The sequence below is a fragment of the Myotis yumanensis genome, unplaced genomic scaffold, assembly GCF_028538775.1.
Source record: "Myotis yumanensis isolate MYYU_CA2020_CCGP unplaced genomic scaffold, mMyoYum1.0.hap1 SCAF_9, whole genome shotgun sequence".
Lineage (NCBI taxonomy): Eukaryota > Metazoa > Chordata > Mammalia > Chiroptera > Vespertilionidae > Myotis > Myotis yumanensis.
This window is the reverse complement of record NW_027223760.1, coordinates 3,854,849-3,882,065: the sequence shown is the minus strand read 5'-3', so window position 1 is coordinate 3,882,065 and position 27,217 is coordinate 3,854,849. Positions and strand designations below refer to the sequence as shown.

Below are 27,217 nucleotides of genomic sequence, written 5' to 3'. Positions count from 1 at the left end.
CTTTCCTCTTAGCATTTCCATTTTCTCACATAAAATGTCTAAACTCGCTCCCGTCAGCAGTCCCCTCTCAGACTCTAACTCTAACCCCTTTTAGAAGTGGCTGGGAGTCATGAAATCATTCTCTTCCCTACTCACTCTCCCCGCTGCCTCCTCAATCCTTTCTCCAAACCACTGGTAAATGTGGTTCATTTTAGCCTCCAGTCTCTTCTCTGATCATTCTGCTTCTCCGTCCCCCATTGCCTGGCCCAACCCCACTCCAAAAGGCCTCAACTTTTTTAGCCTCTTCTTTGCCTGCATCTCCTCAAGCCTTTATCCATGCAGCAGCCAGAAAGACTTTCCAAAAATTCAAATCTGATCAAGCAAGTCACTACTGTTGTAAACCCTTCAACAGTTCTCAGTGCACTTCAAACTCAACCTTGCCCACTGCCTCTCTCCAACCTCAGCATGTAGCGCTGTCCTGCTGCCCACCCACCTGGGCTACCCAGGCTTCCCGGCTGTCCTTCAAACATGCCTCACTCTGCATGCAACAGAGCCCTGCTAACTCAGAACAATTCCAACTCTGATGGCTGCTTCTTCCGATTCCTCAGGTATGACCTTAATATTTGCTCATCAGCAAGGCCCTTCCTCAAATGAACCATCATTTCCCTTATCACACCTTTGTATCTTCTCATTGGTCACAATTTGGGCTCATATGTTGTATTGCTTCTAATTATTTAGTGGTAGAGAGTAGAGGCAAGAGATGTGTGAATTAGTTCTCAATAGTTCAACTGATTTTTCTCTGAGGGTATCTGGCTAATGTACATCGTAAATTCCTTTTGGTAGGTTGTTTAAGGTTATGTCAATAGGCAGTTCTTAAGACATATCATAAAAAGTTATACTTGATAATGTTAAATTATCCACCATAATTTAAAAGTTGCCTTTGATGCCAAAACTATTGTCATTCTAAAAAGCATTCATGTTTCATAAAATATGGACAAAATGAAGGGTTCTATAGATAAAGAATGTTTGGATGTCATTTCAGGGATGATTGGAAAACCACCCAACTGCTATGAAGAACTTATATAATAAAAGCTTGGGTAATTACATTATGAATTTTAATAAGTACGTTATAAGACATTGGAAGATAAATGGTGTGCAACTGTATAGGAACAGAAGAAAAATTACGATATACTTAAATATTTTGACAAAGGAGAAATTATCTAATATATTCCTTAGACCTTAAAACTGAAATTTAGCTGTAATTATTAACTTTAGTTATAAATTATCCTTCAGATCTCAGCTTTGATCAAAAAGAACAGACCAGAGGAAGTTAGTGTTCCCTGTCGACTGCAACATAGAACACTAACTACATTTGTATTTATTTGTTGCACTTGAATTTACACCAACTACATTTGTATTTATTTGTTGCCATTAGCGTATAAAGCTTGATGAGAAGAGACCGTGCTCTTTCTGTTCACTGCTGTGTTAAACATTCTGTTTAGCATTTATTGAACATCTACTTTTTCCTCCTACTTATTACCTTTTTTTGCATGCATAAGTGCATCAATAAACACTGTAGTATGATATGAACCATACTAATTCACCCACCAGTTATAGCCTTGAATCTTGGATTTCCTCATCTATAAAAAAAATTAATCTATCCAATGCCCTGTTACACTTTACAACATATCTACAAAATGAATTAGAATAAAAAGGGTTCAAACTGTAGACAGCAAGAGGCTTTCCGCTGTAAAGAAAGCAAAATAGAACCAACTTGCTATTAAATCATATAGAATCTTCTAAAAAATACTACTTGGCAGAGATTGAATTGATTCCAACAATAATTATTGAATCCAAAACCTATTTAAAGTTGTATTAATCTTTCTGCTTCGAGGCCAATTTCTCAGGTAAATTTATCAACCTAGTGAAGTATCCAGCTGCTACAAGGGCTGTGGAGCAGGGAGGTGGGGACCACAATGGCAGGGGAGGATCGGCTATTCTGGGCCACTTTCTGATATAAGTCTAACCCTGTTGCTGGTTCTGAAATATGATCAACACCATGATTAGAGCCTAATCTACTGAAATCAGTTTTAGGAGTGGCCACAGAGGGTTTGGTGCAGAGGTGGGCAAACTTTTTGACTCGAGGGCCACAATGGGTTCTTCAACTGGACCAGAGGGCCGGAACAAAAGCATGGATGGAGTGTTTGAATTTATATTAGTTCACACAAAGTAAACATCATTACATAAAAGGGTACGGTCTTTTTTTTTTTAGTTTTATTCATTTCGCCCGCGGGCCGTAGTTTGCCCACGGCTGGTTTGGTGTCTCCTGGGCAGACTTCACATCTCCAAGTCCTAAAAGTCAACCTGGGGCTACCCTCTCCCAGCATGCTATGCAAAACCATAACAAAACAGAACCAAGGAAGCATAAAAGGATGAGTCTGGCTTAGAGAAAGTGAAAATGATGGAGAGTAGAAAAGAAAACTAGTAAGAGAAACAGAAAACATAAGTATTTATAATGTCTTTTGGGTACATACATTCACTCATATACATTACAGCCCCAGCAGCAAACACCTCAAAGCATTCTTTTCACATACATAAGTCTCATATTCAAAACAGAGGTCGACATCAAACAAAACAAGAATTTTAGTCCTGACTTGAAGCATACCAGAAAAGCATAGAAACAGAATGTGAATTTGGCTGGTGCTAGCAATGCCTTTGTTTTGTTTTTATATGTTTTTTATTGATTTTGAGAGAGGAAGGGAGAGGAAGAGATAGATAGAAACACCAATGATGAGAGAATCATCACTGATTCTCCTGCACACCCCCTATTGGGGATTGAGCCCGCAACTCGGGCATGTGCCCTGACTGGGAATCAAACCAGTGACCTCTTGGTTCCTGGGTCGACACTCAACCACTGAGTCACACCAGCTGGGCACTAGCAGTGGTTTTGGTAATGGCTTCAGAAATGTCACGATAGGCTTAAGGGCACTAAGAGGAAAGTCTGATGCTTCTAATTTGTATGTGTGTTGGTTTACACCCCAAAGAGTTCAACACTTTTTAGGGTTAAAACTACATTTTAATTTCTCAATGGTTTAGAGTAGTGCTTCTTGGACTTTAGCCAGCATGGGTATCTTCATAAAATACACATTTTCACTCAAGTTAAAGTGGCCTCTGAGAGTCTGCCAGGCCATGTTGATATTCCAGGTCTGAAGGTCACACTTTAAGAAGCAAGGGTTAAGTCTTCAATTTTCCTAGAAAACAGGCCTGGCCTGCAAGCCTTGAGTATTTCCTATCGCCTACCCTGCTGGCCCACAGTACCCTGCAGTCTTCTCTACTCTAGCACACATCACACACAGTATAAAAGTCTGTTGCGTCAGCCTATGAACCAGGAATCATGTTCGATTCCCGATCAGGCCACATGCCTGGGTTGCAGACTCGATCCCCAGTGTGGGGCATGCAGGAGGCAGCCGATCAATGATTCTCTCTCATCATTGATGTTTCTGCCACTCCCTCTCCCATCCTCTCTGAAATAAATATACATATACATATATTTTTTAAAGAAACCTACTACATATCTTATTTGTAGAGCAGTGTTTGACTTGGTCAAAGCCCACAGTTTGTTTCATTTGTACAAGTCATTATTAGTCAATCTGACTGGTTGTAGGACCACTGCTCCAGCTACATTTAATATGTGATTATATCCTTCTCAAGTCTCCATTTTCACAGAATAGTAACTGTAGCAATCCACTATTCAAGAAAGGAAACGGGCCCTCGCTGGTTTGGCTCAGTGGATAGAGCGTCGGCCTGCGGACAGAAGGGTCCCAGGTTAGAGGCCGGCCAAGGGCACATGCCCAGATTGTGGGCTCAATCCCCAGTAGGGGGCATGCAGGAGGCAGCCGGTCAATGATTCTCCCTCATCATTGATGTTTCTCTCTCTCTCTCTCCCTCTCCCTTCCTCTCTGAAATCAATAAAGAAATATATTTTAAAAAAAGAAAAGAAAGGAAACAGGGCAGCACTACCATTTTCTGTGTATCAGGTGCTTTATATGTGTTTTCGTTCAACTATAATAGCAACCATATGATGTAGTTTTACAGATGAAGCAACAAGACAATTCACAAGGTGACTTGTTTAGTGTCACAGACAATAACGGAAGAATAAGGGTTTGCATCCAAGCAACTGCACTATGGAAATGTTCATGCTAATTTTTATATTAATCAGTCTTTCCTAGACCAATTAGTCATAGTAAAAACCTATGTAAGCAATCAAAATACTTCATAGAAGTTGCTTTCTAAAAAGACAGCATACTGCCACTCAGTCACAAGGAGGGGTATTTTGCCTGTTATCTTAAACACTAGAGGCCTGGTGCATGAAATTCGTGCAAGGTGGGGGGGGGGGGGGGGGGGAGGCCCCTCAGCCCGGCCTGCACCCTCTCCAATCTGGGACATCCCTCTCACAATCTGGGACTGCTGGCTCCCAACCACTCGCCTGCCTGCCTACCTGATCACCCCCTAACCACTCCCCTGCCAGCCTGATAGATGCCTAACTGTTCCCCTGCCAGCCCGATCGCCCCCAACTGCACTCTCTGCAGGCCCGGTCGCCCCTAACTGCCCTCCCCTGCAGGCCTGGTCCCCACCCCCCCGCAACTGCCCTCCCGTGCCGGACATCATGTGGCAGCCATCTTTGACCACATGGGGCAGCTATATTGTGTGTTTGAGTGATGGTCAATTTGCATACTGGCCATGACTAATTAGCATATCTCTGCTCTAAGCTAATAAGAGAATCATGCAAATTGACCATACCTTCACTATGCCCAAGCCAGCCAATCGGAGTGGCTATATGCAAATTAACCCAGCCAAGATGGCAGCCGGTAGCCACGGGCTGGAGCAAGCAGGAGGCTTGGTTGGCCGGGCAATAGAGGAAGCCAAGCTTCCCGTCTGCCCTGTCCGGCTCTGGCCTCCGCTGAAGGCAACAAAGTTTCAATTATAGAAGATAAATAAATCCCAGATCCCTGCTTCCAGGCAACCTCCACTGGGAGACTGGGTGGCTGGGGGCCATGGCCAGCCTGCAAACAGCCATCAGCCCCTCACCTAGGCTGGCCAGGCACCTCAGGGGTGACCCCTAACCTGCAGGGGCTGTGGCCAGCCTGCAAACAGCCATCAGACCCTCACCCAGGCTGGCCAGGCACCCCAGCGGGGACCCCCACCCTGAAGGGGTTGTGGCCAGCCTGCAAACAGCCATCAGCCCATCACCCAGACTGGCCAGGCACCCCAGCAGGACCCCCCATCCTGAAGGGGCTGTGGCCAGCCTGCAAACAGACATCAGCTCCTCACCCAGGCTGGCAAGGCACCTCAGGGGGGACCCCTAACCTGAAGGGGCTGTGGCCAGCCTGCAAACAGCCATCAGCCCCTCACCCAGACTGGCCAGGGACCCCCACCTTGAAGGGGCTGTGGCCAGCCTGCAAACAGCCATCAGCCACTCATCCAGGCAGGCCAGGCACCCCAGGCGGGACCCCCCCCCACCTTGAAGGGGGTGTGGTCAGTCTGAAAACGGCCCTCAATCCCTCACCCAGGCTGGCCAGGCACCCCAGCGGGACCCTCACCCTGATCTGGGACACCCTTCAGGTCAAACCAGCCAGCCCCCACCCATGCACCATGCCTTTATCCTATATAATAAAATGGTAATATGCAAATTGACCCTAACGGCAGAACAACTGGGAATCACTGGTCACTATGACACATACTGACCACCCGGGGGCAGACGCTCAATGCAGGAGCTGCTCCCTGGTGGTCAGTGGGCTCCCACAGCGGGAGCTCTGCTCAGTCACAAGCCAGGCTGACAGCTGCCAGTACAGCGGTGGTGGTGGGAGCCTCCTCAGCAGTGCTAAGGATGTCCGACTGCAGCTTAGGCCTGCACCCTGCTGGCAAGTGGGCATCCCCCTGAGGGCTGCCGGGCTGCCAGAGGGATGTCTGACTGCCAGCTTAGGCCCAATCCCCCGGGGAGCAGGCCTAAGCCAGCAGGTGGTTATCCCCCGAGGGGTCCCAGACTGTGAGAGGGCACAGGCCGGGCTGAGGGACCTCCCCCCACCCCAGTGCACAAATTTTTGTGCACCAGGCCTCTAGTATTATATAGGAATGATCTCCTCTTCCCTTCAACTACCACAGATGAGACCAAACTGGAATAGTGAAAAAAAAATAGAGGGGGAGGAGGGGAGGCTAGGCAGACTTTGATAACAGACAGCAACAAGCAAATTATAAACCCAGAGAGAAACCAGGATTTAGGCAATCTGGCTTGAAAACTGGTTTAGTCTCCACCTTCCATAAGGAGCCCTGGGAAGAAATCCTTGATTTCTAAGTCCTGCCAGGCAGGTTCAAGCACTTGCCATCTTAACCATGAAGCTTCCTAGGCCACATGGGCCACTTCCACCACTTTCACTCTCACAGGAATAGATCATGAAACTGACTTGTCACTTGAAACACTTATTTGAAATGTTATTGCAGATACAAGTATGTTATAAAATTCCATGGTTCACAATAAAATTACTTAATGTATTGAAAAATAAGAAATCCAGTTCACACTGTAATGGCAATACAGTTCTGATCTAATAAAGAACTCTTTTTGGAACCCTACTACACTGCAGCAATCTCACCTTCTCTATGAGAAACCCTCCACAGTATCAGGCTTAGAACTGAGAGAAATTCCTAAGCTTTCCATATTGATGATGTTAGCAACAAAAAGTGGTGGAAAGAAAAAACCAAAACTAAAAAATTCTTAGAATTCAAGAGTAGTTTTTAAAATAAAATTTAAGTATTAGTAAATATTTCAAGAAAACATTTCATAGCTTAAATAAAAACTCAATACTATCTTGAAAGCAATTAGTAGATGAATGTCTAAAGTAGATCACAGTTGTGTGATTACATTAAATATTTCCCTACAAAATAAGATGCTACAAACAGGGTAAATAACAGATGAGCAAAGGTGACTAGTATCTCAGAATTCCCAAATTAGAATGCATTAAGTACAACTGTGGGATAAGAGAAATAAATAGAAACTGAAAAACACATTTGATATAATGAAACAATTTTTCATCTTATTTTCCACCACTGTTTAAGGAGCATTTCTTATAGTATTATGTTTAATGCATAAAAATAATAAAAACAATGACTGACACATTTCTGTAATTCAGGATTCCACTAACAGGGTTAATTAAGGTGAAATAACTCTCAGAGGCTGTGTTTTATGTTTAAAAATCTCCCCAGATGTTTAAAATATGCTCTAAGGGCAATAACCACTTATCTAAACCCAATGTGGATATACTTACAAAAACATTGAAAAATTAAATTAAAAAGTATATATAAATGTATAACTTCAATAAAGGATGACAGGAAAACCAACTGGTTCATTGGGACAGTCAGCATGAAACCAAGTCCAATTTGCTGCCTGTCACTGCGCCCAATCATTTCATTCTCCCACTACCTTATCAGGTCTACATTTTTCCTTCTCATCTTTGTGAAATCCTGTGTCTGAAATGAGGAAGAAAACGACGACAAAAAAGAATGTTTTTCTATCTACAACCATCAAAAAAAATTGTTAATACTCATGGAGTTATTAAGGTTTGGAAGCATACATTAGCGATATATTTGAAACATCTCATGAAGAAAACATATTGCTCACTAAATAACAGCTAAACTCTCCCACATAAAAGTCACAATATAGCCGAAACCGGTTTGGCTCAGTGGATAGAGCGTCGGCCTGCGGACTGAAGGGTCCCAGGTTCGATTCCGGTCAGGGGCGTGTGCCTGGGTTGCAGGCACATCCCCAGTGGAGGATGTGCAGGAGGCAGCTGATCGATGTTTCTCTCTCATTGATGTTTCCGGCTCTCTGTCTCTCTCCCTTCCTCTCTGTAAAAAAAATCAATAAAATATATTTAAAAAAAAAAAAAAAAAAAAAGTCACAATATAAAACACTAAAGTTAAATTACTAACCTCTTCCAAAAGGAAAATAATGCCATTTGATAATCGACTTCCAATATTTGAGAAACAGATTCCATTTCCTGTGTCCTGACATCTAAGATTAGTGACATATATACCCATACCCCAATACCACTACACACATACTTGTGTGTTATATATATGCACATTTATAAATGTCCTCATATATGTATCAATGTGAATATGAGGTGTATAGGTATATGAATTATATATTGAAACTCTATATTGAAAATACAGAGTGATTTGTTACTACAACAAATGGTTTTGTTATCTGTTTTAAAATGTGTCCCATGAGCAATTGGAGGAAGTAGAATATTTCTACTTCAGTCCCTTAAAATAGCAAGAGCAGCCCACCTGGTGTAGCTCAGTGATTGAGCATCAACCCATGAACCCACAGGTCACCAGTTCGATTCCTGGTCAGGGCACATACCCAGGTTGCATACCCAGTAGTGGGGCGTGCAGGAGGCAGCCAATTGATGATTCTCTCTCATCATTGATGTTTCTATCTCTCCCTCTCCCTTCCTCTCTGAAATCGATAACTATATATATATATATTTTTTTTTTTTAAATAGTGAAAGCATAGCAAAATCTTTGGTTTATCAATTTTAAATTCGTTTAGTATTTCTTTTAATTTCATCAGTAATTCTGGAACTGAAATTTTCACAGTTATTAAAATGCTTTGCTGTGCATTGTGCATTAAGGTAGCCACTAGTCATGAGGCTATGAAGCACTTCTAATGTAGTTAGTCTAAAACCAGAGCTAGAACACTGAACCTGAAAAGTGAATGGAAAATATCTCATTAATAATTTTTATGTAGATTAAATGCTAAAATATATTGGGTTAAATTGGGACTACTCAAAAAATTGAAATTAGACTAAGGCTTGCATATTTCTATTGCACAGCACAGGCTTACCTTCCACTATAACTCCATCTCCAGAAAACATTTGATCATCTAAACAATAACTGTCACATCAATTTACAATTTATAGATTTTCTTGGTATTTAATCAAAGAATTAATCTAATGTCTAAGTGAACTCTTGGAAAAGTTCATGTACTATTAGAAAATGGTTAAGGTAAATAAAGATTTGACCACTATGAGACAGAATTTTAACTGATGAAACACAATTCTCTGGTTAGGATGGTATTCACTATACTGGTCAAGACCACAGAACGAATGACATTTAACAAAATACGGAAATGACACTGATATTAACAATAAAATTTTAAAAATATGGAAACCAAAGAATCTTGCTTATATCACAATAACTGCTATGACAATCCATCTCATTTTATAGCCAGTTTCCACTGCCAAGAATATGCAAAATAAGCACTAAATAAAATAAAAAATATAACACAGGAATGCCTGATATTAAAGAAATTCATGTGATAGAATAATGGATTTCCAATATAAGGCTGGACACATTCCTGTTCATGTAACATGATCCCAGTACCCAAGCAATGATTTAAAAAATGAAGTGCTACCTTGTTCTAGGCAAGACATCTCTGCACAAGTTTGGCAGTGTATTAGAGAACTAGAACTCATCAATGGAGGCTGTTTGCTGCCCAACTACAACCAACACAAAGGGGAGGTAGAACATGGCCAACAAAACACTCATGAGATTAGCAGCAGATTATGAAGCAGTAGTGAGATAAATAGGAGGCAAGACACTACCAGACTGGGGGGTAAAAGAGGACACAGGAGAAGCAATAGCAAATATGGGGACATGGCTCATATAAATGGGACAAACCTGAAAACACACACACACAAGTTCAGAACATAAGTCAACAGAAAAATAATCCTAACAGTTTCTCAGTTGGAACAGAAGTTTCTAAATAAGGAGAAATGCTGTATTTATTTATTTATAAATAAAGAATGTAAAGAATTTATATTCTTAAAGAATGTAAACTATCTGGACCAAAATTAAATGTGGAAATCAAATTTCCATTGCTAAGATCTTTTCAGAGCCAAAACTACATAATTACTATATATCTATCCAAGAAATAAAAAGGACAAGAAAAACAACAACAGCAACAAAACGCAAACAAGAGAAGACTAAGGAGCAGGAAAACTGGTTTGAGAATAAAAATCTCTCCTGGTTTATAACTGTAGCGTGCCATATTTACAAAATAAAAATATATGTGGACTTTATTTAGAGGAGACTAATTCTCACATTAAAATAAAATACAATTTTGTTTTGCTACTGATCTTATAATTCCAAAATAAATGACCAAGATACTAATCCTATAAAAAGTCAAAATTTTCATCAATTTAAGTCATGAGACTTGAAAATTCAAATTATCATTTTGACTAAACACTTATGCACTATTTGCTATCTCGCCGTTTTATAAAAACTTAAGTAGGATTTTGTAGAATAAATCAGTCTTAGATATGGTGTCTTCACTTTGCATGTAGTTTCGCTTAAGTGCCACTTAAAAAGAACTGGAACTTACCCTCTAGAGCAGCGGTTCTCAACCTGTGGGTTGCGACCCCTTTGGGGGTCGAACGACCCTTTCACAGGGGTCACCTAAGACCATCGGAAAACACATATAGAATTACATATTGTTTTTGTGATTCATCACTATGCCTTAATTATGTTCAATTTGTAACAATGAAAATACATCCTGCATATCAGATATTTACATGACGATTCATAACAGTAGCCAAATTACAGTTATGAAGTAGCAACGAAAATAATTTTATGGTTGGGGGTCACCACAACATGAGGAACTGTATTAAAGGGTCATGGCATTAGGAAGGTTGAGAACCACTGCTCTAGAGGTAGAGCCCACATTACCTAAAACAATTTCAGAAGGAGCTCCCTTCACTTCCTGAAGATCAGTAAGACAATTCTAAGATTTTTCCATGAAACCACTAATGTAAGTCCTAAGTTGAAATGTCAGCTGCACTATACCCAAAACTTTACTGTTTCTTTTAAAGGGCTCTATTGTAACTACAAACTAGAACTTTAAAAAAATTTTTTAAGTGTTTTCTATTAGAAGCTGTAATCAAATAGGTTACATTTATATATCACGAATGAGTTGAAATTCCAAATAAGATCACTTCAAGTTTACTGCTTCATTAACAGCAATTTTTTAAATGGCCAATATACCTAAGTTAACACTACATAAGTAACACTACTTTAAGTTCAACCTGAAGGCAAAAAATATTGCCCTCCAAAGCCACACATACACCTTGTTTTATAGAAATGCTCCAACATGGTTTATCAACATCATTAAAATCACCCTACCTGTTTAGAACGGGGTCTACCAGGAGAAAATTTTCTTTTGGTGATAGCTGGTTTACCCATGCCAATTTTTGGAGTGACTGAAAAGTAAGTGGTTGGCAGGATGTTTCCAACAGAAGCACTGAGCGCCGAAGGGTAACTGTGCAGCATGTCGTGGGAAGGCAAGTCCGAGGAACGAGGTGGAGAGGAAGACGCGTGGGCCTTGCTTACGTCCACTGCCGATGGAAACGATAGCTCCGTCTCAGACGGTAATTTTATAGATTTGTCTTGGCATAAACCATCCTTCACACAACTCTCAACTGCAGGAGTGGTTTCAAAGTCCGTGAAGGCAGTGGAAGATTCAGAACTAACTTTCTTTTCCATTTCTTCTTGTAACCTTTCTACAGCTAAGCGTTCCATAGGGCATACAGTACTTTCCTCACAGGGGGACACCAAGGTTTCTGGTGGAATGGTGACGGAGTCAATGATTGAATTTGGAGGCCTGGACTCCTCAGTGGATGCCACCACTTGAGGTTCCTCTAACAACTGCAGCTCCTCTTGTGCAGTGGCCGGGTGTGCCAGGATGTCGACGTTTCCCGTCGCATCCATTTTGTTTTCATTTTGATTTTCATCACAAGTATGTATCACTTTAGAAGACATTTCCGCTTTTTCATTATCAACTGCATGAGAAATCCGATTTTCCAATTCAGGATGCATTTTATCTTGAGATGATTCTACAAAAGTTGAAATATTTGTTATGTTAATGTACATATGAATTTTTAAATTTCTAACTAGGAGTAGTTGTAAGACATGAATGTCTTATATGTCTGTAGCTTTGTGGCTTAAAAATAATAGGCTTGGGCAGATTAATCGCAGATCAGACCAGAAAACCTACAAAATCATTACATAAAATAGGATCCCCAAGGTGTAAGGTATTTCTGGTAAGAATATTAAAACAGAATTTCTATAACATGTATAGGTGTTTTATAAATTGAGCACTTACAAAACTATTTAAAACTTTGTAGGTGAAGTTATACTCATTTAACAACTAGGACATGAAGTTCAGTGCTGTCATGTAAGGTCTCCAAGTTAAAGTGAAGACTAGTCCAGAATATAAGGCTATTCTGCGACAGCAGGCACCCAGATGTAAACAACGCTCTGTAGACTCAAATGTGTAATGACCACAGACAGAAAAGATTTTGCTCAGCTAACCTACTCAAGGGATGTGTTATATATCAGAAATATTTCTAGTTGTTGACTAGTAAATTTTAAATCAGGGGACTAGTGTGTTGGACCATTAACCCAATCTTACTTAACAGTAACTTTAGTGGTCCAATCGACATGAGCCCTAAGTGCCCTATCAAGTAAGACCACTGACTTAGTAAAAAGCACTTAGTATTTCAAATACCATCATGGTAATTTCTAAGTTACATTAACAAACACACTAATTCCTCCTTTATGATTTACCATGGTGACTGAAATTTATCTACATCCTTATATCAAAATGAAATCTCACTTCTCATTTCCACTTTATTGGAAAACTATAGTTGAGGATAAAGAAAAAACATCAAATAAATCTGATTGTACCTTTTTTAAAGTTATTTTTTAATATATTTTTTATTGATTTAGAGCAGAAGAGGGAGAGAGGGACAGAAACATCAATGAGAAAGAATCACTGATTGACTGCCTCCTGCCCGCACCCCATTGTGGATCAAGCCCACAGCCTGGGCATATGCCCTTGACCAGAATCAAACCCAGGACCCTTCAGTCTGCAGGCCAATGCTCTATCCACTGAGCAAAACCAGCCAGAACTGTACCTAGTATTTTTAAACACAAAAATCCTTCAAAAATACTTAATACAAAATTAAACACACATGAAGAGTAAATGCTTAAGGGTTTAAAACCAAAAGTACCATTATTTGAGTGACTCAAATGAAAAAACCTTATCGTAATGCTATAGGAAGCCTAAGTCATATGCTAACAGAAGACCAACAGCCTCAAGTCACACTGGCAAAGAGGAACCTATGTGACACATGTAAAGACCACAAATATATTCCTTCTGTTCTATGCTAGGAAGTATTAAGATAGAAATATAAACACACAGTTCAATTATAGTCAGCTAGTTTAACACAATGATTTTAACTTGCCTAAATAATGAACACTCGATTTAGCAATTCTTTTAGAGAATGTAAGCAGTAGTAAATAATTATTTGGGATGCTTAATTTTGAAAGTCAATCGACAATCTGTATAGAAACCATACAGGCATGGTTATGGTTGTAATGGGAGCAAACAGACCATAGGAACACGCCGCTTACCTGAAGTGAGAAGCCCCTGTGTGTCCAGATCTTCTGGCAGATTGCTCTTCTGCTGTTCTCCAGCATGGATCACAACTGCTGGGAATAACACATGCGTGGAATCTCCAGCAAGAAGTCAAATTTCCCAAACCCTGCTCTTTCCAAGTAACTTAACATTTTTATCCTATTGTCAAAGGCCAATTTCCAATATAAGCACAAAACACCATGCTACTATTTCTTAGTAAGCAAGGTGTAAAGATGGGTATGAAAAAGAATGAGGATTCTGAATATGCACTCTGAGACTTATTGTTATAGATAGCCTTTTGTCTTACTTTTTTTACGTTACATACCTTTTAATAAGTTGTTAAATATAAAGTTAATCTCAGAAAAATCTCAATAATTATATTCAATCTATAAAATACAAAATTTTACATAAACTACCACAAACTATCAAATGAGCCCAAGATTTAAGTTTAAGAAGTAGTTTATCCCTCAATCTGGTCTCTCATTAATTTCAGATCCTCAAGTACAGTAATATTATCAATTTTGCAAAAAGCTTAATTGAAATATTAAAACAACCCTCAATAGGATTGCTAAAATGAACTAAAATAAATTTTTCATTATCTTAGCATGGAATATCTCACAATCAGGAATGGCTCTAGTTAGTAATTAACAAGTATAACTCAGAAGTAGAAAATAACAAATTATTTTTTGGGGTTTTTTTTACAAACTAGAGGCCTGATGCACAAAATTCGTGCAAGGGGCTCACCCCTCCCCCACCCCGTGGCTTCATCCAGAAGGTCCTCAGGAAGGACGTCTGGTCTAATTAGCATATTACGCTTTTATTATTATAGATCACTTTTTAATTAAAATCAATTGATCCCTAAACAAATAATTTATTTGTGATTAAGTCTAGATTACAACTCAACTACAAATATATCCATATCCTTTCCCCTATTGATTTCTGTCTAAGGTTATTTTACTAAAAGCTCCTCTCCAAACAGTTTCCTAAGCAGTATGTACATCTTGGCTAATTTTTATTTAGGATACTAAAATTTCAGCAGACATTCACATATTCAATGTACCCACATTTTCTCCAGAAAACAGGCTCTATTCATTATGAAAAACACTCTTACCATCTGGAACAATTCCAGGTGTAGACTCTTGGCCGCGGGCATCTTTAGTAACTGCTTGCTGGAGAAACACCACAGGGTCTTCAGAGCCTTCCACTTCCATTTCATTGTTATAATCTGTAACAGAAATGTATTTATTCTTTAGCTCAGAATGACTTTTCCTGGTTTTGTTTTTGTTCTGTTGTTGTTGTTAACTAAGTCAACAGTTACTATGTTGCTTTAGTGAGGGTAAATTATCACCAAAAATACCATAAACTCTTCTTCGTATTTTACTATTTTGAACCCAACATGTATTTACATATTTTAAAACATGGAAAGTAGCCCGGCCAGCATGGCTCAGTGGCTGAGCATCAACCTATGAACCAGGAAGACACAGTTCAATTCCTGGTCAGAGCATATGCCCGGGTTGCAGGCTTGATCCCCAGTTTTGGGGCATGCAGGAGGCAGCCAATCAATGATTCTCTCTCATCATTGATGTTTCTATCTCTCTCTCCCTCTTCCTTCTCTCTGAAATGAATAAAAAATATTTTGAATAAATAAATAAATAATAAAATAAAAATATGGATAGCATAATGAATTAAGAGGTAACTGGTACCCAGCCAGTGTGGCTCAGTGGTTGAGCATCGAGCCATGAACCAAGAGGCCAAGGTTCGATTCCGGTCAGGGCACATGCCTGGGTTGTGGGCTCAATCCCCAGTAGGGGGTGTGTATGAGGCAGCCGATCAATAATTCTTTCTCATTTTTATCCCACTCTCCCTCTCCCTTCCTCTCTCTGAAATCAACGAAGAAAAAATAAAAGTAACTGACATTTTATTATTTTAAAAGGATATTCCACAACTGTATGCTGATGCATACAGGAACAATATGAGTACTTAAGATGCATCTATTTAAGCCCTTTGCAGATAATAACACAGAGACTTTATTATAGAGGTTGTCACGCATACTGATGAAAATGAAAAACAATGGCAAGAAGGTCTGTTTCTTCACCATCTAAGAATCCTGTAATTATATTTATAGCTAATAGTACACTACTAAAATATCTGAGCAAAATTTGGGACTCTAGAAGTGAAAATTAACATTTAAGAACAAAATTATAAAACTAAAACTTGTTTAGAGTGAAATAACCCAGATTTTGAAGCGCAAATTAAGTCCTATTACCAAACCTGGAGGAACCTCTGTTGGCTCAAAGAATATGCTTGGAGTAAAGCACAACAGTCCTGGATTCGAGCATCAGGAGAACAGTTGTGAGAAGCTAGATGAGATGTCAGCCATCAGACTCAGGTATCAAGGTCACGTGTGTATTTAAAGGCTGAGAAATTAAGAGTAAGATGGGACCTGGCACACAGAAGTCACTCATTATTACTAAAGCAGTATACTGGTGGTTGGCTGGGCCCAAGTGTACCTGCAGTGATGTCGGCCATCTCCACACCATCACCTGGCTGCAGCGCATCCATCTCGGCTGCTGCTAAGTGTTTGCAGTATGTGCAGATATACTCTTCTCTGAACTGCGAGTCCAGTTCCTGATCCGCTGGTTTGTCACATTCTAAGTGAATCCACCTGCAGTGATAAATATTTTTAAATAAAATGTTCTAGTTTAAAGTCAAGTTCATAACGTAGGGCAAAGAGAAGCAATTGCTGAAAAACTGGGCAAAGGAGAGGTTGAGGATGAGAGAGAGAGAGGTTATAGGGGTTGGCAACTGGGGAAGGACCTATTTAAGGAACGGGCGTTTCTGCATGTCATGAGAGGTGCTGACATACTTTTACTTCCATATTGTCAAACTATTTCCTCTTCAGTTCCCCCTCTTAATGCTCATTTCTGGTCTTATCTTTTGCCCATTCAGTTCCTTACGCCTTTCAGATTCATGAAAATGTGACTTAACTTCACCTACAGCAGCACTCAGTACTAAAAGGAGCATTAGAGTGATAAAGCTCAGAGCACAGATACATGGCAGAGAACGATCACACAGAGGAACTAACAACACTTCAATGGCAAATGTCTTCTTACCTTTTGCACATATTACAGTGAAGCATGTCTTTCTGCAGTTCTGGGTTGTAGCACTTCCCGCAGAAAGGACACAAGTTGTCCTGCTGCTGGTAACAACTGTCACACACCAGGCAATTGTGGTGCCACTGAGAGCTAGACCGTGTGCCACACTCTACACATATTCTGCAATTCTAAACGCCAGGAGAAATGAAAACAAAACCAGGGTGTTAAGCATATGTATTACAGTCCTTGTACAAACCATTTGGAACTCAATGAAACATTCATAGATTATACATTAAGCTTTCATTTTCATTATGCTAATTTAGGGTATATATCTTTGAAAAAGCAATTTGTTTTGAGCCTCTGATAAGACATCACTCAATTTGAGCTAAAAAATCTAAGAAAATATAAATAGGGGATGGAGACATCCAAGTAAACATAAATATGAAGGGGGGGAAGTGCAAGAGCTACTCCAACTTTAAAAAAAAAAAAGGAGCATATTCCAGAATCAGGAAGTAGCTTATGTGGAATATGTCTGCTAAATCCCCATTGCAGAATGCAAATTGGTGCTGCTAGGGTGCTCCATTTGCTATGGGTAGCTTAGACACCAAAAACAAGGATTCACACTAAAGAAGTATCACCACCCATTCCAAATGACCTGGTGTCTAAAATTGTGAAAATAATCACTCTGCATCAAAATCCAACTATGGCTTCTCGGATTTTCTGAACAGAGTGGCACTATTCTTTCCAAAATAGAGCTTTTTACAAAGTGCCAGGCCTGCGAAGGCCAGCCCAAACCCTCCTTTGTGCCTGTGAGTTAGTCTGCCTTAAAGCCCTGGGCGCAAGACTGCTGGGCTCTCAGTACCTACTGTGGCTTTCTGATCTAAAACACCAACAAAAGGAGCTGTATCTTTTTGAGCTGCTGGGTTGATATGAAAAAACTTGCTCACCAAAAAAGAGAAACTAGCATGAGCCATAAATCTGCTGAAGTCTTACAGGTATCATATGAATGCACTAATACTAATGAAAAATCCTGAATAATATTACAAATAGACTCCAGTAGCAAACAGGAAAATAATAAGCCACATCCTAGTGGATTTTATGCAAGGATGGTGAAATACAAGGATGGTTAAATATTAGAAATCCGCCCGGCAGGTGTGGCTCAAGTTTGTTGAGCATCATCCCATGCACCAAGAGGTCGCCAGTTGATTCCAGTAGGGGCACATGCCCAGGTTGTGGGCTCAAACCCTGGTAGGTGGCATGCAGGAGGCAGCCAATAGATGTTTCTCACATCAATATTTCTGTCTGTCTCTCTCCTTCTCCCTTCCTATCTCTCTCTCTTAAAAAACGAAATCAATAAGAGCATATTTTTTAAAAAGAAAATCTATTAATAAAATTTAACATATTCTTAGGTCTGAGAATAATTTCAATAGATTCTGAAAAGCCTTTGGAAAAAAATCAAAACCCATTCCTAATTAAAGAACTCTTAAGAAAATAAAAATGGGTGGGTATTTCCTTAATGTGATATACATACATACATCAACTCTAAAGCCAGCATTTTATTTAACTGGGGGAACTCTAGAGGTATTCCCACTGAAGCAAGGATGTGTACTCTATTCACTACTATTTAACATGATTTTGAACTCAATGTGAACATTGAAACAAAAACCAAGGTAGAGTAATAAGAAGAAATAAAACTGTATTGTAGATGTCAAGATAATATATTTGAAAATCCTAGGGAACTGATCACAAATTCAATATAAAAGAACTTAAGAAAGGAGCATGATATAAAACAAGCAATGATAAATCAAAAGAATATACACACAAATAATAACCAGTTAAAAGGTATAATAAATGAGAAAATCTCACTTATAACAGCAACAAAATGGATAAAATATTTAAGAATGAACTAAAGAAAGGCCTAAAACCTATACAAAGAGAATTACAAGCGCTATTAGAAGACGCCTAACTAGATCTGCACAAACGCAAAGACATACCTGTTCATGGTTAGGATGTCTTATCATCAAGATGTCATTTCTCCCCTAAATCAATTAAAAATTTTAAAGTGATCCCAACAAAAACTCCAATGATTTTTTTATGTAGTTAGATAAGTTGACATAGAGTTCATAAGGAAAAATAAACAAAAGAACAGCCAGGAAATACATGAAATTAAAAGGTTCTGAAGGGGGACGGATACTTCCAATTTGTTACTGGAGTCTATTTGTAATATTAGGAGCCTCTAGACTTGAAACAGGATGGTAACAGAAAGATCCATGGAAGAGACTAGCAATTCCAAAAATAAACCCCAACCCAATCTAGAACTCTAATCTGGAATCTCAAAGTGGATGGGGCAAAGAGAGTCTTTTAATGTCTGGTTTGTGGGCAACTGGATAGCCAACTGGAAAATGATACATCAAATCATACACAAGCAGCAACTCCAAATGGACTAGAGCTAAAAGTAAAAAATAAAGTGATGCGAAAACTGGAAGAAAATAGCAACTCTTCACCCTAGCTGGTTGTTCAGTGGTTAGAGCGTTGGCCCACAAACTAAAGGGTCTCGGCTTCAATTCTGGTCAAGGGAACGTAACCTGGTTGCAGGCTCAATCCCTGGCTCCAGTCACAGCATGTGTGGGAGGCAACCAATCAATGTGTCTCTCTCACATTGATGTCTCTCTCCCTCTCTCTCTCCCTCCCTTCTACTCTCTCTAAAAAGCAATAGGAAAAATATCCTCGGTGAGGATTCCTCGGTGAGAATTAACAACAAAAAAAGAACTCTTCTATAACCTCAGTGTAAGGAAGGATGATTCTAACTCAAAAAATCCAGAAGTAATAGAAAATTGATAAATCTGGCTATATTGTGTGGCAAAAAAATAACATTAGCAAAGTGAAAAGGGAAATTAACTAACTGGAAGGAAATATTTGCATCATGTAACACAGATAAAGGCCTTATATCCCCAATATATAAAGAACACTTAAATTGGGGGGGGGGGGGGGGTAAAAAAAAATCAAAATCTTCAGGGATAATAGGCAACACTCATATAGAAGAAGGTAAAAATTACCCTGACGCACATAAAAGTTATCAACTTCACTCAAAAGAGAAATGAAAATTAAACTACATTGAGATACCATTTTTCACCATAAAATGGGCAAAAATTCAAAAGCTGAACATGATACTCCGTTGGCCAGGCTATAGAAAAAGTTGTTCTTTCACACATTACTTTCCTGGTAGTAATGTGAACTGCCATTAGCCCCTGGGGAAGGAATTTGACACTATCTCTGTCAATTCCTTGAGCATTCACCCCAGAGTCAGTAATTCCACTTCTAGGAATTTGTCTAGAAATCTTCTCTCAAAAATTCAAAAAACCTTAAACATAAAGTTACTGCTTTCAAAACCATTTGTTATGTAAATATGGAAAACTACCTAATAAACTATGGTGCAGATAAGAAAGTGGGGGAGGGGGAAGAGAGAGGAAAAGGAAGAGGGAAATCTATCAACTGATATGAAGTGATCTGCAGACTTTAAGTGAAAAAAGCAACGTGCAAAAGAGCACATATAATATGCTACCTTCGGTATAAGGGGAAAATACAGGAAGGACAAATCAGGGAGCAAGCTAGTAAATGTGGTGGAAGTGGTTCAGGAGGAAATAACAATTCTGAGTAGAACTTCTGAAGGCATGCTAGTATTCTATATACTTTTAAAAATGGAAATCATAAGAAAAGGGGAGTAAAATCTATCACTGAAAGCAACTGAAGTTTCTTTGTTGCAGTGAGCAACTGAGTAAATGTGTGGGTGTTGATGGGACCCAGATTCTTACTACAGAAGAACAGACATGCAAGAATGGGAGAAGGCAAAAACCTCAGTAGGAAGGATTGGCGTTGGAGTTACTGGAGTACATCCATTACTTATAAATTATGTGAGTATAAAATTATGTTTATGTACGTACATGTATTTGTGCATATGTGTGTGAAGTGCCCACATGCAGTAATTCCTGAACCATCTGCTGAAAGGGCAAAGCTAGTGCCCCTTCTCCACTACAGGCTCCTGAGCTAGAGGAGATGGCCGATTCCAGGGCTGGGGCATGAGAAGTGTAAGATGAACTTGAACATCTTGTTAGCCAAAATGTTAAGGAGCTGCTCACAAGGACATGGGACCCAGCTTTAAGAGGCTGCCAAAGGGAAATATGGGACAATCTGAGCACAAAACAAATTAGCTACAGTAATTAATTAAAGCATTATTTTACAAACAAAGGGTAAAAACTGCATCAGGCAATGGGTCCTAAAATCTTGGTGGAAATTTTGATGAGGAGCAGGGTATTCACATGATCTTAAGAGTGTCTCCTCACAAGGCTTTACTCGATACACGGGAGAAATCTGCTGGCAGCTTGACCGGATTATCAGATTGACATCACCTATGAGGAGACATGAGCGTGAGGTGCTCAGGCTGTGACACGGAGAAGGGCACTCATCACCTTTGCAGTATCTGGGCCAAGAATGCCTAACTCTGCATAATCATGAGGAAATACAAAGACAAAATGAAGAAAGTTCTATTTGTGAAAAACAAACAGGTATGTGGGAGAAAACTATTCTTCAAAAATGTCAATTTAAAAAACACAAAGAAGAGCTTGGGAAATTTTCCAGATTAAAGGAATCAAAAGAGACACAACTAAATGGGATACCTAACCCAGACTAGATCTTGGACCCTGCTTGGGAAGGGAGAAAATGTTATGTGGGACCTTAGATTAAGTGACAAATTGAAACATGGATGGTAGATTGGATGAAAATACTACACTGATGTGAACGTATGAAGTAGGGAACAGTGTTGATTATGTAAGAATATCTCTATTATTAGGAATACACACTTAAGTATTTAGGGGTAAAGGAAACACAGGGTATGTAACTTACCCTCAAATGGTTCAGGCAAAAAAAAAAAATATTGGGGAGAGGAGTGTTGGTAAGGAGGGAGAAGAGAGTAGAGAGAAAGGGCAAAGATGATGACACTGAAACCCCAACCATAGGTGAACCTAGATAAATGGCATTGGGTATTTTTATTTTTCAAACTTTTAAAGTTTGAAATTATTTTCAAATAAAAAATTCTTTAAATGTATAATATACCAACACGCAAGCATTCTTGAAAGAGAAACAGGGAAAAGAAACCTACCTGACAAATGACTGGTCTACAGCAAAGTTCCTGACAAGATCACCCTCACTCCAGCAAGCAGCCTCCCTGCCCTGAAGGCCTGTGAAGGCCCGTGTCTCCATCTCTGACGCACAGTGTGGGCAGGTACCAGGCCTCCAAATGTTAAATTCTGACTAAAGATCATGGAGATGCATGGAAGAATTTAACAGGAGAGGATCATTCTTCAGACTGCTCAGAGGATAAGCTTTCCTACTACAAAAAGCTCCATGCAGATCCCATGGGTACCTGGATACTCATTTCAGGCATTACGCTGGCCACTTTATAGGCACATCTCCCTAAATACAACACCCCTGTGAGCTAAGTCCTATTAACATTCTCTACCTGAGGAAAACTGGCTCAGGAAAGTTGAATAATTGCCCAAAATCTTGCATTTAGTAACCAGAAAAGCTGATATTTGACACCACAACCTAACCTTTTATCCACATTATAATAACTCCATAGAACAGATTGTTTTTTTTTCAAACACAACTATCCAATCCGATTCCCAGCATGGTTATATTCTGTCACTGAGAAAAAGACCAGTAGAATATGACAGAGAGCAAATTAGTAAGAGACCAGGACAAAGGGAATTCTGAGAATAACCTTGGGAAATAAACCTGAAATTCTGAAGACATTTTCCAAGATAATGAAAACCATGACAAAGAAGATAATGAAGTAAGAGCAGGAAACAAAATTATCTAGATGTTATTAAATAGTATTAAAGAGAATATTAAAAAGGTAGTTTGTTTTAAAGGCAAAGTTAGCCAACACTTCCCTAGACCCGGAGACTGAAAGCTACACTAATTAGTATAGAACCACAGATGCATCCTGGAAGCAAATACAAAGAAATGAGAACAACAAAAAGATCCTAACTCTTTTAAGCACACACACACAAAGAAAGGATTATAGCTAGGTAACTTAAAAAAAGAGATAAAGAAAAAATTAAAATTTTTCTTCTGTGATAAGCTGAAAAAACTCTTGGGGGGGGGGGGGGGGGGGATAGTTTCCAAAGTATAAAAAAGAAAAAGATTTAACACAAAATTATACCAAACCCCAAATTCAAGTGGTAGTCTGAAGACAACAGTATTCTTTCAGATATAGTATTTCAAAAAATTTACAATTCTCTTTTAGAGAACAACAAGGATGACAAAAGATTAAAAGTGAAATGAGACTGGAATTTATAGAGGATACACACACACACAATTTATTTCATTTATTTTTTTGCAAAGAAAAGGTGACAAAGTTTATATTAGTCTGAGTTAACTTAACCAAGATAAAAAGAGAGAAAAAGAAAGAATTCTCATTCAATGGGATGTAAGAGAAGAAAAAAAAATACTTTCAACATAATTTAACATTCATAAAATAAGATTCTGAATTGCAAATCATTGCAGGAAATAGAACTAGTTTGTCTTAAAATAGTCAAGCATCTCAATCACAACCATTAATCTCAAATAGTTAGCTCTATTAAACCTTTCAGAAGAAACATTTAAAATTACAACAAAGGGTCCAAAATAGAAAAGATGTGAAAAGATCATTCAATTGGTAAACTAAAACCCCCTGTGGCCATATTGTCAAGCAAAGTATCTGGTGAAAAATACAAGTGTTACACAGGCAGTTTTACACTGATAAAAGGCATAATATATGTATCAACAATGAATGGCCTGACCTACTTGCTCAATAACAGCCACAAAATAAGTTTTTTTTTTTAAAAAAAAGTAAAATACAAGGAGAAACTGATATGAAAAAGTATAAAAGCCAATTTTATATACATCCTTATATGCTGTTGAATCAGCTAACCAAAAAATAAGGACTGAAATGAAATTAAAAACAAATATTACACCTTAAAAAGTCACTATTTCAAGTATCAAAATATTTGCCAAAAAAAAGCACACTGGTTAAACTATCTGATTAAATACAATTAGGGCAGAAATGAACATGCTTAAAGCACACCCTAAAAATAAATTAGGTCAAATGTATATAAATACAGATAGGCTTAAAATTATAACGACTTTGGGACAGCTAAAACTATAACTCAAGGTAAATTTATAGTTACATATCCTTTTCCTTTGAAAACGCGAAGAAAACAAATTACGATTCAGCTTCCTAGTTCGGAGAAAGGAGGCGGCAAGCAGAGGCGCGGCGGCGAAGACCAAGTGCGAACGTACAGGTCTGTCCGGCAGCAGGTTCCCCATGGACGGCAATCCAGCCGGAGAACCGACCGCACCACCGCGTTCGGCAGACGCCGGGCCCGGAATCGCCCTCCCAGGCGGGCGCACCGGAGGGCAGTTAAATGGAGACGACCCCTCCCTCCCCTCCAGTGCCCACCCACGGAACTCCCCCCGCCGCCCACGGCCGGAGAACAGGGGAGTTGCGGCCAGGTCCAGGCGCCTATCCTCACCTGGCCCGGGGGTGCGGCGCAGGTGCGTGGCTCGCTCTGCGCCTCCTCCCTCTCCCTCTCCCTCTCCCGCACTCCATCCCGGGCCTCTCCCGGCGGGCTCGTCCCCCTAGACAGGACCCCGCCCCCGGAGGACAAAATACCCCTACCCCACCCCCCCCACCCCACCCCCCGGGCCAGCGCCTCGATCCCTCCCTCAGGCCTCCACACCTTTCCATCTCCGGAAGGAGCCTCCGCCTGGAAGCCTCCCCCGGGCCTGGGATCCAGGGCCCACCTCGGCCACCCAGCCACACCACTGACGGAAGGGAAACCTACACACGCCGACAGGGAGGGCAAATATAAGGGCCAGGACAGGGGTCCAGAAACGCATTTCTGAGTCAATGGGACAAGAATGGGAGGCTGCAGAGGGATCACAAATTCTTGGAGGGCTATGTGTTTTCTGAGAACTTCAAGTTTTTCAGGGAAATGCTACCCTAAAATAATTAATAAAATGTTAACTGGCCTGCAAGGTGCTGCAGTGCAGATCTTCATACCTTCATTTAGCACTTGTGTTTAGCACTGTTAGTCCCAAGTGCTGTCAGATAGAAAGAGGCAAGATTTGACCTAGTAAAATCGCGGTACAAAGGAGGAGCTGCTTGGCGGACACAGGTCCCTGCACCACAGCCCTCAGCTGAAGATCCACCGAGTAGCAGAGGGTTCTATCTCCATTCACAGCACGTGGCAATAGTTGCACCCGCAAACAGCACGCCAGTAACTCACAATGAGGAACTGCTGTTCCATATTTTAGCGACCATTGGATCGGTACCCACCATGGTGCACCTGTGAACAAAGCTGCTCAGAGCTACCCAGTGACATTGATTACATCTAACGCTCAAGGGCTGCCTGCTGGCCTTCTGAGGTCTCATTTCTCTGAACCAGGAAACACAGTCATCACATATCAATACTGTTTTTGTAGAAATACCTATACAAAAGCATTCTCAGTACCAACATTACTAAAGCCGAAGAAACCTAATGTGGTGAACTGGACCTGACATAGTATCTGTCTACTAAACTGAGACTTGGCTGTTTTGTTTCAATGCAAAACTATTTGTTAGATTAAATGAATATTTACTCTATAAATTCTATTTAGTTTTATTTTTAAAGTCATTGTAATTACTGTAGATAAAAGAAGTTGATTCCTAGCTTCATGTCTGTTCTATAAAATTAAGATTATAATTTTTAAAACCCTCAGCATGAGGGGAGTGCAGACACTCGAGTCTCCAGGTTTTTACCATCTATATCCAAGTACAACATGAAAATGAGACTCAGCAATATTTCTTAATAATTCTACAGAGCAAAGCCCTGTAATATGACAGCCCAGGGAGATGGATAATGTACAGGATGAAACATTATACTGACAGTAAGGAGACCTGAGTTCTAGCTCCTATTCTGCCTTTACAAAACAGTAAACTTGAACAAGTGAGGCTCTCACCAGCTCATAATAGAATTTGTTAAACTATACAGATTTCAAAAGAAGCATTTGAACTACTTTTATGATTGATTCAGCCTAGAGAACATTCAAAGAAAGGTCACAGTAAATGTCTTTGTAAATATCTCTTAAACAGGAAAAAAGAAAAAGCAGTCAGTTGAGAATTAAAGGTGGGCACACAGTGCAATATACAGGCCTTATATCATAGAAAAATGTACACTTGAAACCTATATGATCCTATTAAGCAATGTCACCCCAATAAATTTAAAAAATTAATAAAAATAAAGGAGTTGTTCTTACCTTCTACTTTAAATATTTAAATATTTTGTGCTTCCATGGACAAATAATTTGTTTACCTAATACTATACTAACTCCCCCCATAAGTAGAGTTGTCAGCCAACCTATAGGTTTATGGAGACAGAACCTCAGGAAGCTTAAAGAGATCAGCATGGAACACTCAGGGTCATAAAGAAGCAAATACCAAAACAGATGGAAGAACAGAGAATCACTGACTCAAAGAATATGCAGAAAGAATTAAAAATAACTGCAGAAAGACAGATTGTGTTAACTGGAAATGATTTAGTAATGTGATATGTACGATCAATAATGATATGTACTATGTAATATCAAGCATAATGTCTTACGTGATGAAAAAAATGTCTATAGATCTTGTCTCTTAAAATCCAAGAGAAACTTTAAACAACACCTAAAAAAATTAATATCTAAGTCAATCATCACTTACTAAAACCACCACGGGGGAGGCACAATATGCATATACTTATGCATATATAATGATTCCAAATATTCAATGCAAGTGTTACAAACATACATACATAAAATCACTGTAAAACCACTAGAAACTTCCCTATAGAAATTCAATGTATTTTATCTCTGGATTTTAAATTTTAAAAATATATCTCCATTTCAGTATCCTCATATGGTGATACTATCTATTTCAGACTTTCTGGGAGGATTAAAGATAAATCATTTACAAAAAAATTTTAAGCCATAAATACCTATGCGTATTAATAGATTCAGCAGCATTTTATAACAGCCTGAAATTGTAAACAACCCCAATGTTCACCAACAAGCAATTCAATAAACAAATCATGGTATCTCCACTACTTGGCAACTATATGGGTGAATCTCAAAATAATTATACTGAGTTTAAAAGCCAGAACAAAAAAGAGATTATATACCATATAATGTTCTTTAATGCACTCTGGAAAATGCAAACTAATGTACGGTGAAAAGAAAGAAGATTGCCTGGAAGATAAGGGTGGTGATTGGTGAATAGCTGGAGGGACTCACAGGGGCACCAGGAAACTTTTAAGGGAGATGAATATGTTTATTATCTTGAAGGTGATAATGGTTTCATAAGGGTATACATGTGTCAAATTATAGACTTTAAATATGTACAGTTTATTGTATATCAATTATGCATCAATAGAGCTGTTTATTTTAAAGTTGATGGCAGTGTATATAAATTTGCGTAAGTATCCGGTTTGTCTGCTCTATATATTTAAAAAACATACAGATGCTGATATTTTTCTTAAAAAAATAAACAACTTAC

General features: G+C 39.3%; 1 protein-coding gene across 15 annotated transcripts in view; it reads right to left on the bottom strand.

The window, feature by feature from the left end:
- The window catches only part of KMT2C (lysine methyltransferase 2C), a 255,758-nt gene that overhangs the window by 97,704 nt on the left and 130,837 nt on the right, over positions 1-27,217 (bottom strand). For 13 of the 15 annotated variants that reach the window (XM_070423607.1, XM_070423606.1, XM_070423611.1 and 10 more), the window contains 5 exons: positions 16,627-16,796; positions 16,024-16,178; positions 14,625-14,738; positions 13,510-13,587; positions 11,218-11,927 (listed from right to left, as the gene is read on the bottom strand). In XM_070423607.1, coding sequence (XP_070279708.1) covers positions 11,218-11,927; positions 13,510-13,587; positions 14,625-14,738; positions 16,024-16,178; positions 16,627-16,796 — 1,227 coding nt within the window. The remainder of the gene's footprint in view (positions 1-11,217; positions 11,928-13,509; positions 13,588-14,624; positions 14,739-16,023; positions 16,179-16,626; positions 16,797-27,217) is intronic. The other 2 variants (XM_070423608.1, XM_070423621.1) reach the window with 1 other exon arrangement.